Below are 12,995 nucleotides of genomic sequence, written 5' to 3'. Positions count from 1 at the left end.
TTCCATCAACTCAAATCGTTACCCCTCGATTTATGGACAACGGTATAAATATTTAGACACAGAATTTTAAAAATAAAAAAATAAAAATTGTGAAGTGCCGCCTTCATTATTTCTTCCCTAATCTTGAGTCAAGCTTTTTATCCATGTACATCCAAAACCTGCAAGAGGAGGAAGCTGAATGGGGTTCTCAAACAGACTTAGGCCATGGAAAAGTCTCTGCTGAGCTTAAACATTGAGCCATGGCACTAGTCACAAGGAAATTCAAAGCCCATGTCCTACACAAATGCATCTTGTCCCCACCCTTTATCCCATTTTTGAAGGCTTTGGACTCGTTCTTGATTGGCACCCACCTGGCGTTTTGACCTCTTTACATTTCAAAACTTAAAAAAATAGTCAATGGCTTGGTTTATAAGGTTAGGTAACCATGATGTGGAATGTGGAATGTATACATCAATCCTTCTAGTAACATTGGAACATCAAATGAAACCCCACATTAGGTTAAACACAAAACAACACATATTGTCCTTAAAAATCTCCATCATTAGTCTATTCCAACTAATACATTATCGCATTGTTTTCACAGCTTGATGTTAGACAATAATGAGACAAAGGGAAAAAGGGGATTCATGAGACAACAACATCCATGATTTTGAAAGTATAATACATTTTTGCTAATTTAAGGCTTTATTCCAAAAATATTTTTAAAAATAATTTTGATAAACGGGTTTTGGAAAGGATGTTTTATATGATAGAAGTTCGGTTCAAAATTGAAATGTTTTATACGGAAAATACCTCATATAATATTTTTTTTAATTATTCTCCGTATTTAAAAAAGTTAGAAAAGTAAATGAAATTAATTGAAATATTAAAATATTTTTTTTAAAACACCTTATTTTTTATTTTCTTATATGGGGTATTTTAAGAAATTTTATGTTAAAAGTTTTTTCATTTCAATTTTTAATAATTATTTTAAAATATCAATTTCCAAGCCTTTCTAATTATGGGATGTTTGGGAACTTGCATTATATGTGAAGGAATTATTGGAAAATAAATGAACAGGGTTGCTAGACAATTCAGCGATTAGAGCCCCATGTACGGACTATTTAAGCCATTTGCATCGTCCGACGCGCGAATAGGTTCTTTCCACTCAAGTTTCCCAGGAAACAAACGCCAACATAAAAGGCTAAGCCAGGCTACGCAGACCCATCAGCACTTCTTTCTCTCTCTCTTTTTCGAACTTCTTCCGCCTTAATTGTCTCCACCGAAGCTCTAATTTCCCAAATCTCCCGTTTCCTCCGACCCCACCTCTCTCTGAATCTCCAGATCTCTGCTTCTGCCCTCTCCCATGGCCGGCCGTTACGAAAGTAACCCTTTTGACGAAGAAGATGTGAATCCATTCGCGGTGAGTCTGGAATCTATTCCGATCTCCAGTGTTTGATGAGTTCTGCTCAGATGAACGATTGTTTATTTTTATTTTTATTTTTATTTTTTTATTTTGTATTTTCTTTTCTGGATGTGATGTTTGGTGTAATTCAACTCAAATTTTGTGGTTTATATTATGTTCGGTTAGTGAATTTGATGATTTTGTTCAATGCTTTGGTGGACATGGATTTGTGGTTGGTTTCGACGTCTATTAGATCTGTTTTGGGTATTTGATTTTCATGTTGGCTACGAATTTTCGATGTGATTCTCATATGTGGGTCTTTTTTTTTTATTCTTCTTTAGCTTTTTCCCCTGATTTTGGGTTTCTTTTTTTTTTTTTTTTTACTTTAATGAAATTGAGTTGAAAGGAAAGAAAACAAAATTTTGGTTTTTGGATCCTTCGTATTTTGTTTGTTAAAAAAATGAAAAATTTATCTCAACTAAGCAAAGCAATTGTATTAGATTCGGTTGACCAAGGTTTTTGTTTGATCACATCCCAAATATATTTCAAAGCTTTAGTTTTTCTTTTTTATTTTCAACTTTTCTAACTATACTTGCTTTCGTCAATGACATTGCATTTGTTGAGAAGTTCGGAGATTGAATCAGCATGTATGATGGGAATGCTTTGGTTGGGGAATTAGCTGCTGTTTTGTCTCTCTTTCCTGAGGTGACAAATGTCTATGTTTTATTGTATTAATGCATTGTGTTATTATATTATATAATATCTAAATCAGACTGTGGAAAGCAAAGGGGTTCATTCATAAGTGTACTTATGATGATGGAGTTGAGGTGAATATGAGTGGAAAGGCTCAGAAATATTGAACTAAAATGAGTGCGTTGAGAAAATTTGGGAACATCTGCATTACTTAATGGTTATCAAGTTAGATAATATGATAAGGTTAAGGAGCTTCTAGTTGGATGCTTGGTCATGTGTGCAGAAAATCAGTTATGGTGATGATTGTAAGGACTGTCCAGGCAGCAGAAACATGATAAATATGGTAGCTTGGCAGCCCTTGCTTAAAACTCTTTGTGGAGACAGATTTATGGAAATATTGTATGCTCTAGTTTAAAGACATGCTGCTATTGATAATTTCATAAAGATGGAGGGGAGGTGGAGCTTGGGGACGACCTCTAGGCAGTTTAAAGAGTTTCTTTTGAAAATTGAGAGGAACAGGAGCGAGTTCATTTATTTAGTAATGTGATGTGCTTTTTCTGTTCTTCATATTGTGCAAACATGAGTCATGTAGTTTTTTAGTTGTGTTTAGATTTGCATTGGCTGAGAGAATTTTCCATTTGGGTCTTGTGTTCCATTTTATGAATTGGAAATTGTACATTTGAATATTGTCTAATTTTTAAGTCTGTTGTTTGAATGACACTTTAGAATTCCTATTCTTCAATGGAGTTGGACTTAGCATTATCTGAGTGCTAAGAGGTTTAGAGATGATAATTGTGTGATCGATATTTAGAGGTCATGGCTTTGTAGTGTTAGTGAGATGGTAACAGTAGTGGTTGCCCTTTGTAACAGTTGTGGTAGTGGCATTCTGATGGTTATAGTGTTACAGCAGAAGGGTGTTAGAGAAGGTGGTATTGGGATGCTAGAGGCCACAGCTTCATTCTGGATGTATTTTCATGAAAAATATCAGAGGTGGTGCTGTGGCCGACTGCTACGCTGATGTCATGTTGTTTGTAGTGGTGGTGGTGGTTTTAGCATCCTGCAATTGATGGTCAGGGTGGTGATGAAAATGTTATAAATGTCAGATGTGTTAGTTGTGACAGGTTGTTGGAGATGATGGCCTGGTTTCTTGACTGTACTAGGGATGAATTACACAGGAGGAGGTGATCTTAGTGGTAATGGGGCAGGCTAGCAACATTGATGGATTTGGGGATGAATTGTGGTATAAGTGTGGTGTTGCGATGCTGGTGAAGGTGGCAACAGTTTGGGTGATGGTAAAGATAATGACTGTGGTAGTGATGAATTATGAAAGTGAGAAAATGCTAGAGGCGATTTTGATAGAATGGAAGTATTAGGGGCCGCTGTGATAAGAGTGTAGGTGGCTGTGATGCTTGAAACATAGGTAATGCCAACCTCTTGCTATAGGGGGGTAGTTAAGTAGTGGCTTGCTAGTGATGTTGGTGAATGTGTACCAAAGGTGGTAGGTTTCAGTGATGGTGGAAGTTATGGTGGTAGTAGTGAGAGACATCCAGAGTGGATAAGGTTTTGGTGGTTGTGCATTTGGTTTGTTCTTATGCTTTCAGTTGAAAAATTGAAATAACACATCCTAATCCTCCTTTTTATCATATATTATCCATTTCTTTTTTTTTTTTTTTTGCAGTGGGATTCCCAACAAAATCTACTGGTTGCTTCTTGAACATGCTATTTGAAATTGGTCTTATGTCCAATTTCCATAGCAAATTTATTTTTCAACCAAGAAATGTGTTGGAGTGCATGATAGGTATTATGAAACTAAACCCTATAAGCTAAAGCTTTTAGGAAAATTGGTTGTCTAACATGTTGTCATAGCCTCGTTTGGCGAAAGGTAAGGTGTTTGAACCTTACCGCATGTTTATTTCCGCACTTTAATAAGCCCAAAGGAGACTATTTAGGGTTTGTTTATCTGCGGGCCTGTGTATGCCTATGTGTCTTCCCATGTGCGGGTATGAGGTTGCACATGAGGGAGGATGTTGGAGTGCATGATCTACATTGTGGGCCCAAATCCTATGAGTTGAAGCTTTTAGGAAAATTGGCTGTCTTACAAAATGTTCCAATTTGTTTTTTCCCCCTTAAAACATGTTGTAGTCCTTTGCTCATTTAGCCTCCTTTTCCAAAATACTTTCGAAATTATGGTAATGTTTGTTATGATGACTTTATTTGCATGCTTGTGCATTATCATGCATTTTTTGGGTGATTAAGTTTACATGATGCCCTGCTGCCTATGGATGCTTATCTATTGTATTCTTACTGAGATTGCCAGAACCCTGGTAGTGTCCCCCCTGCAGCCAACTCTAGGCTTTCACCACTCCCCCCTGAACCTGCTGGTTATCGTGGTGCAACAGTTGATATTCCTCTTGATGGTGCAAAGGTAGATCAAAGTTGACAAAGATGTTTCTTATTTATTTATTTATATTTTAAAAAATGAAAAGCGAAAGAAAAAAAAATGTTAAGTTATGTATTACATTTTGTTACCTGTACATTCCGTGCCAGCATGCATTTCAAGTTTTTAGTTCTTTTGCTTTCAATTGTAGGACACAAAGGCAAAGGAGAGGGAACTTCAGGCCAAAGAGGCTGAACTGAAAAAGAGAGAACAGGTACTTCACTCATCCTATGTCATATGGTAGTTTGAAATTGATTTTGATATAATTTATAAATTTGATGCATCTGAATTAAGCTAGGCCAGTGTTTGATATCAATGATTATGAAATCATGTTGAGTTTGCTTTTTTAATTGTGAGGTTCATTATAGGCATCTCTTTTTAAGTGATAGAAGTCCATGCTGACTTGCGAACTGAACCCTATAGGTTGACAAGATGTGTAGGAATGGAGCATTGGCTATCAAAAAGGATTGGATCATCACTTCTCATTTTATATATATATATACTGTGGAATTTTTTTTTAAAGATAATGTTTTTTTTTCATAAATAAAGAGATTGTATTAAAAAACCACCGAAGCAGTGGCTAAAAATACAAGAAAGATAAAATTCATCCTTCCATTAATTGGTCATCAGCTTTCTTTCTGCTATGCAGGAACTAAAACGGAGGGAAGATGCTGTAGCACGAGGTTTGTCTGTTGTTTATATCATTAGTGAATCAATTAGGTTGAGTAGTGTTTTCATGCAGTCTACAATCTAAATATCATTCTTTCTTTGGCAGCTGGAATTGTCATAGAGGAGAAAAATTGGCCACCATTTTTCCCCCTTATTCATCATGACATTGCAAATGAAATACCAATCCATCAACAGAAGTTGCAGTACGTTGCATTCACGACATATTTGGGTATGTGAACCTTAAAGTCCTGTTTGATAGAAGTTCAAGTTTCAAATGTCCCAAAGTGATTTTCTCTTGTGGAATCCATAGATGCATTTCTCTTCTCTTTGGATATGCTATTTTAGATCAGTTTAGAAAATTTATACTGGCTTTTTCTAATTTTATTGAGGATCTAGGAGCACTTTAGTGAGAGTAGACCACTCTCATAGCTATGATATATTGGTATGAATTTTTACCTTGACACCCTTAGTGTTGTGCTTCTGTGATTAATCTAGTTTTATCTAAAAACTGTTATATTGTCACAGATATTATGTTGCTTCCTTAATGATTAAGATTATAGTTATAGAGCAACTTATTGACCATTTGCAAGTTGCACATCTCTGGGAACTGTCCAAAGCTACTTTGGCAATAACAACATGCTTAACAGAGTTTTTAGTTTCTTAAATTTTTCGAAGATATTTAGTCCATCAGTCTGAATTGCTTTATTAAATTTTCTGTATACTGCTTCTGAGACATATAGTTTTTGAAACCGGATGATTTAGCTGGTTAGACTAATGGAACAGGAAACCATCCTCCACATGCCAAGTCACCAAAGTAGGGTTTACTTGGATATATAGTTTGTTGATCCAGTTGAATTTTTTAATATTTGGTTATTTTTCACATGGTGAACCTCAAATTTGAGGAAGATTGTGAGGGTGGGAGATGGTTAAAATAATATATATACTTGTACTCTTATACTTTAATATATTTAATACCATTATTTGCTGAAGCCTGCCTCTTTCTGGTTGGTTCCTTGGTAATTTCTTTTTCCAGTCACTTTCTAGGGACATTTTCTTGGCTCTCTCTGATCTTCACACAGCATTGATTGCTATTATTTTTTAATTAATTTCTGTTTACATGTGCCTTTTCTTGGTCAATGGTAGGCAATTATGGAACAGTTTTTCCTCTTTTATTGAAAAAATGCTGTATGTACGACTTCTTTACTTGTCAACCAAAGTTCTAATATGAAATTCTAAAGTGTAACCTTCTGACTAAAGTGGTATACGGTATTCTTGACTGTTATTTTTGTAGATTTTATCCAGCAAATTATGTAGCTGAAATGATGTTTATGCATAAAATTGTTGTGTTAACTGACTGCCATCTGAAGTTCTGGGAGGTACTTGTGAAAGAAGGTTCTTTTTCCAGATCAAACATCCTGATGTAGCGGTTGTTTTAGAAGTAGACGCATGATTCAAGTTATTGGGACCTCTATATGGATGAGGGTTAAATTTGCTTCCTTTTTAGATAAAAAAATTAAACAAGAATGAGTGAAGTTGCAGACTTTTTTAGATTAAACTTTTTGTCTGTGCTAGGTTGAAGCATATTCAAATAATCCTATTATCCTAAAGTGCAAGAACGTGCATATGAATATGATCAACTTTAATTTCAATAAATTGTGGACTCATGAAGAACTAAATTGCATGCCATTAACTTGCCTGCCAGTAATTACCCAAAGGAATTAATTTTTTGTGCTCCCTTTGATCCTATGGAAATTATGCCTTGGCAAAAATGTAAAATGTAAAATAGTTTACAGTGGCCCATTGTTTTAACAATCATATGCGTTTGCTCATATTGGTCTTTTAGTTCTCCTTCCAAACCCAAGCACTTTCAATACTTTGCATCGATTTTGGATATGAGAATGTTAACTTTTGCCATGAAACAGGGTTTGATTTCTTCCATCCATGGATGAATAAGAGATCACTTATCCTATCAATGAGTGAACACCACATGAAATTATCTTTTGATCTATGGATATCAATTTGCCTAGTAAACTGATTGCCCAAAACAATACTGTATTGAGTATGCTTTTAGGACTAAAGGACACTGATATCTTCGCCATTGACTATCTCTTCTATGGAATTTGTAATCTAAAATATTTGAAGTGATGTGCTGAATAATTAAAGTATTTTTAAATGCTCATCACCTGCAATTTGAGTAATGGATGATTAATGAAAGTCTATCTAAAAACAACCTCTAAGGTCAAACCTTAGAGAAATATTTTAATTATTATTAAGTGTATTATTTCAAAATTTAATTTCAAAGTTCATACAGAATGGTATTTGTTAGTGGAGAAGGGATCCACCTCAGAAGGCTTAATGTGGTGTTGTATTGTGCAATTAATTAGCATTCAAAGTTGATATTTATTGGTTTGATAGATGGTGTTATGGCATGCGCTCACTAACCGGATAATGATGTCCTATGCATCCATAGGAAAGGAGCCCAACCCAAGAAACCTAGCCAGCTTGAGCAAAGTGGAAACAATAAAATTACTGGATGCTATTTTGTTCTGATATTTGTTTGGTTTTGATGTCATATAACACTTTACAGTATAGAACAATAGTATCTACTATTGAATAATAGGTATTCATCCTTCCACAGTGATATAAGTTCTTAAATTTTGTGATGTCATGCAGGTTTGGTACTTTGCCTTACATGGAATATTGTAGCAGTTACCACAGCTTGGATTAAGGGGGAAGGTTAGTTTGGAACTTTGTTCACCTCCCAAACCTTGGGGAATATTGTAACCTTCCATAATTGGGTCTTGAATTTGCTTTCCTTGTAGGTCCGACAATTTGGTTTCTTGCCATCATCTACTTCTTATCAGGGGTTCCAGGAGCTTATGTGTTGTGGTATCGTCCTCTTTATCGTGCCATGAGGTACTATTTATGGTTATTCCAGACATGACTCCCATTATATCATCCACACTAGACATATATCAGACTTCCAATTGTAGGGGATGGGTCCTGTCACGCCATTTAGATTTATTTTCTGTAAGATCTTTTGATTTGGAACTTAATCAAAAGGATGATTCCATGAATTTGTTCCTTTGCATTGTTCTGGATGTTAAAGGAAGATGTTCAGAATGGTTCTAAGATCTGATTGTTCTCTGTTATTTGTTTTACTTGATGTTGATCATCTCAAGGTTTTAGGAGTAATCTTGTTGGATATGTTAAAATCCAATACATTGATTTATTAATGGAGCTATGAATATTTTGCCTTTGCAAAGTGAATGCAAATTTGTGGGGGCTTGAAAAAAATGTAAATGTGTTTGGAAATGTTTAGAGGGATATTAGGTAAAAGCATTGATTTGTCATGCTAAGAAACATCATATTTAATGCTTATTTTTTAAATGGTAAAAATGCTTGCTTCCTAGCCTGTGCATCAACAAGTGAAGGAATACTAATATATTCTTTCTAACATTTAACTACAATATGTTCACTTGCATCAAATGAATGTTCTCGTTCTCTCTCTCTCCCTCTCTCTTCCTTCTATCTCTCTGTCTCTCTCACACACACACACAGAGAAAAATGTTCTCTATATTTTTAGTCAGTAAATCTTTGTGGTGGTTAAACTATTAAACAATGATGTGCATTCTATGATGAATTTTCATAATAGCCGCCCACATTAAAAATAATAACTATGCCGTAAGTTTCTAACAAATAAAGAGAAATAAATTGTTAGTTCAAGATAGAATAATGCAAAGATATGGGGAAGAATTTGATATGAAGAAGAAAGCAATGTTTCTATGCTGAAATTGAATAGTGAATCACTAAAAAAGATTCAAGAGTAACTCATGTTTTTTATAATCAAATGAATGTGTGTGCGCGCAGGTGCATGCACGCCCAAGTGTGTGCATATGAGAGGAGGCAAGCCCAATTATACTGGAAGTATGCAAAGATACACAAAAAAGAATGAGAGGAACAGGAATGGAACATACCCTTGAAGCCTGGCTCAAGTGGTAAGGGGATGGGGAGGGTTTGTGGGAGGTTCCAGGTTTAAGTTCCAATGGAGACAAAAATTTACCCATCCAAAAAAAAAAAGGGACAGGAATGGAACATAGGCAAGCACTAGCTCTCAGTAAGAAGGGGAGACAAGATTTCATCCCCAAAGAAGACCTAGAGTAATAAAATAAAGACGTAAAGCTCAGTTCTCTATTACCAACATCTTACACCTCTGTCTTTCAAAAGTCTTCTGAACACATTAAAATAGAATTAGAGCATTGCTCTCCACACTTCCCTTCTTTGAACAAAGCTATCATGCTGACAAGCCAGTGTCCCACAAAATTCACCCACCTTACAATGGAGGAGAATATGAGTTGCATACTCAGCTTTGACACAAGCATGTTGATTCAAATGTTACTTTGTTCAACATTTAACACAATAAGAATCAGTTTTGTTTTCAAAGCCCCAGAGAAATATAGTTGCAAACCTGACAGACCTACAAGGTAAATAGCACCAAACTGTAAAGAAAAATACCATCGATGGATAGTTTGAGTTATTGGGAGATAGCTCAGCTGCTCAAGATATTGAATTGATATATGGGCATGTTAAACTGTCAGCTGAAATATATATGCAACCCTGGATCTTGGATGTATTGGTATGTTACTTTTTCTAAATAAAAAAGCACATGGATTGCATATGTAGGATTTATTAACTGGTATGCTTCTTGCCTATCAAAAAATAATAAATAAATAAATATAATGATATTCTTCTTGGTACTCTTCTTCTGTACTTTGCACCTAGTTCACCTTTAGAGCATATATCCTTCTTGGGACAAAGTAGAATTGCACAAACAATTGTTTGTAGTTCACAAATTTTTGTCAATTAATCACCCATATTATTGACTCTGTTTTATTTATTTATTTGTATTTTGTTTTGTCGTTTTGTGAGATTCTTCCTGACAATGTCCTGTCACCTCTATTATCAGGACTGATAGTGCTCTAAAGTTCGGGTGGTTTTTCTTGTTTTACCTGGTAAGCTGTTTTATGTTCTTTTTGTGGATCTGGCTTTCACTTGCAATGTAGATGTTCTGCAAATTGTGGTCACCTCATTTTTTTTGCCTTGTTTTCTCCATGCAGCTTCATATTGCCTTCTGCATCTTTGCTTCAGTTGCTCCTCCAATTGTATTCAAGGGGAAGTCTCTCACGTAAGTTTTCTTTGATATGTTCCTGTCCAAGAGGATTTAACGTAAGTCTCTCACATAAGTTTTCCATTCATTAATTCTTTATTGAGAAGATAACAACATATATACAAAGAAGGGTATACCAGTTTGAGGATGAATAGCTCTCATATCTCCTAAAAGAATTCAGAAGTAGTGTCAAGAAACCATTGGTGTTCATAATCACCCAATCTGCGGATATAAAAAATTTGGACATACAATCTGTGCTCTGTTGGTTTTTGAAGTTGGAAATGAGTCAATTGATTGCCTTGGAATGTCTGCCAGAGGTTTGTCCTCTTTATGAAAATTGGTGGCGCTCAAGAAAAAAAAAATGGATTGATGGTGTCCAAAGCATCCTAATTAATTCACTTTTCTGGGGAACCTGGGTGCTTGCAAAATGGCTGTCTGGACTTAAGCCCTTAAATGATGCACAAGGATTAAAGGAATGATCTTGAAGGGTGAATTTATAGCCCTCCAGAGAATTACATACTTTCTGCCAGCTGGGCTGTCTCCTAAATCTATGGGCAAATTCCCCTCCCCAAACATGATAACAGTTCTGTAATCCTTCTTCTTGTCACTATATTCGCCATATTTTACCATAAAACAAAAGTAATCATGTAAGAACAACTTTTATGAAGTATTGGTAATTCATTGTCTATTTTGCAACTGATGCCTGTGTGATGTGATCCTGTGGCACAGAGGAATCCTGCCTGCAGTGGATCTTTTGAGTAATCATGCTTTAGTTGGGGTAAGTTCCAAACTGCAGACCTTTACGATGAACTGGATAATATCACTGGATCATTGTGACTATGAAAATTATTGTTGGCATGTAATATTACTGGACCATTATAACCTTGACAAATTATTATCAGGATTCATGGTAGTGGCTTTTTTTTTTTTTTTTTTTTTTTGTAAGAAGGATTGGGATCATTTACACTTCCTATATTGCAGATATTCTACCTTATTGGATTTGGATTGTTCTGCCTTGAATCACTGCTCAGTATCTGGGTTGTTCAGGTTCAGTAGTCTGATTTCTAGTTCTTCTGCTCCTATCCCCTGCACTTCTACTCCATCTTGGTTTCTTCTAACTCTCTTTGTCCCCAATCCCAATATGCAGCAAGTTTACATGTACTTCCGAGGCAGTGGCAAGGCTCAAGAGATAAAGCGTGATGCGGCAAGAGGGACTGTAATGCAAGCATTTTGATGTGCCACGGATGGTGCTTATTGATATATCTAGATTGGATTTGCCCCAAAAGGATCGATTCTTTTTAATCCATATGTTATTTGATACCTTCAATTGCTGCTTTAGTGTGTCATGTTTGTTGATGTGATTTCTTAACTATGTTTGATTGACAAACTGAAATAGTTAGATAGGAACATAGAGTTTTTGCAGTCTTCTTTGAGATGAGCCTTCACATGATGATTTCCATTATTTGTTTCCACGGGAAGCTTATATGTAATATATTTTCTTCCTCGAATGAACAATCTACATAATTTACACATTAACATGTAGACTCCTAGGATTTAACCTTTTTTTCCGATTCTGCCATGGAAATTATGTTGCTTGTTAGGCTTTTCAAGGGTGCAGTTCTGGCAATGGGGGGATTGGGATATATGCATTTTTAAGAGAGCTAAGCAGCGGTTCATGGGTTGAAGAAACAGCTATAATTGACAAGTTTTCCATTAGTTTGTGCTTTGCTTAAGGCGCAGTCAAGGAAAATTTCTGCTCATTTTCGTATGAGATAAAGCCATCCTTCAGCTGTCCAAACAGTTCATAAGAACCAAGTAGGTTTCATCCCAAAATTAATTATGATCTCTTACAGATAATAAGAAATTGATTGGAGTTTTAAGTCCATTTGGCAATGATTTTTAACGGGGTTAAGAGTGTGTTTGATAACAATTTTAATGCCTGAATGATGAAAAATTTTAAGTGTTAAAGGTTAAGAAATGCATCTTAAAATTATTGTAAAACGGATTCTATTGTTTTAAAATCATTTTTAAAACTTGGAGAATGATTTGAAGTGATTCTTTGGTTGGTATTTGATATAAGTAAAACTAGAGTTGTATTTTAGGTGGGTCAGTCGGATTTGGATTTGGACAATTATATTAATATTGGGCATGAGTTGGAGTTAAATTTTAATTCAAGTTAGGTTTGAGTTAATGTTTGAACAATCTAAGCATAACACCGGCCTAATTCAAATTTTTTTGTAATATTTATAATTTATTTTATATTATATCATCATATTTATTTTATTTGTTTTAATTGAAAAAATCAAATTATAATTATTTCATGTTTTACTTTACTGAAAAAGTTATTTACTATTTCATTTTTTTATATATAAATATAGAAAAAAAATAAAAAATTATGGGTTACCCAACTTGATTTTGATTCGATTTTGACCAATTTGAGTATAACCAAATAAAATTAAAGCAATCCGAATTAGATACAAGTTTAAAAAATAGAATTCAATTAAACTTGAATTGAATATTTCGAATTAGAGCTTTGATGAAATTAGGATTAGGTTGAATGTTTCTTAATTCGGATGCAATCGGGTAATCAATCCGTGTAGAGTCTTCAAGTAATACATTCTCTAAATAATTTTATTTTTCTCAAA

The 12,995-nt window shown here is 34.8% G+C and overlaps 1 protein-coding gene across 1 annotated transcript; it reads left to right on the top strand.

The window, feature by feature from the left end:
* The first annotated feature begins 1,110 nt into the window (after window positions 1-1,110).
* LOC117926858 (secretory carrier-associated membrane protein 1) lies at window positions 1,111-11,886 on the top strand. The gene is made up of 12 exons (XM_034846151.1): window positions 1,111-1,402; window positions 4,395-4,502; window positions 4,666-4,728; window positions 5,164-5,197; window positions 5,290-5,412; window positions 7,857-7,919; window positions 8,006-8,099; window positions 10,150-10,195; window positions 10,301-10,368; window positions 11,080-11,128; window positions 11,332-11,397; window positions 11,498-11,886. Exons 1-12 carry the CDS (start codon window positions 1,346-1,348, stop codon window positions 11,582-11,584), a joined length of 858 nt encoding a protein of 285 aa, XP_034702042.1. The 5' UTR covers window positions 1,111-1,345; the 3' UTR covers window positions 11,585-11,886.
* Window positions 11,887-12,995: the final 1,109 nt, after the last annotated feature.

The sequence above is a fragment of the Vitis riparia genome, chromosome 12 (assembly GCF_004353265.1).
Source record: "Vitis riparia cultivar Riparia Gloire de Montpellier isolate 1030 chromosome 12, EGFV_Vit.rip_1.0, whole genome shotgun sequence".
NCBI classification, from domain to species: domain Eukaryota; kingdom Viridiplantae; phylum Streptophyta; class Magnoliopsida; order Vitales; family Vitaceae; genus Vitis; species Vitis riparia.
This window is presented reverse-complemented; position numbering and strand designations above follow the sequence as displayed.

What these genes read in the sequence shown, in the direction of transcription:
- LOC117926858 (XM_034846151.1), top strand. Translation starts at nt 1,346, where the DNA reads ATGGCCGGCCGTTACGAAAGTAACCCTTTTGACGAAGAAGATGTGAAT. An exon ending in TTCCTCTTGATGGTGCAAAG is followed by an intron (nt 4,503 to 4,665) that starts GTAGATCAAAGT and finishes TTTCAATTGTAG; the next exon opens with GACACAAAGGCAAAGGAGAG. An exon ending in GGTTTTTCTTGTTTTACCTG is followed by an intron (nt 10,196 to 10,300) that starts GTAAGCTGTTTT and finishes TTCTCCATGCAG; the next exon opens with CTTCATATTGCCTTCTGCAT.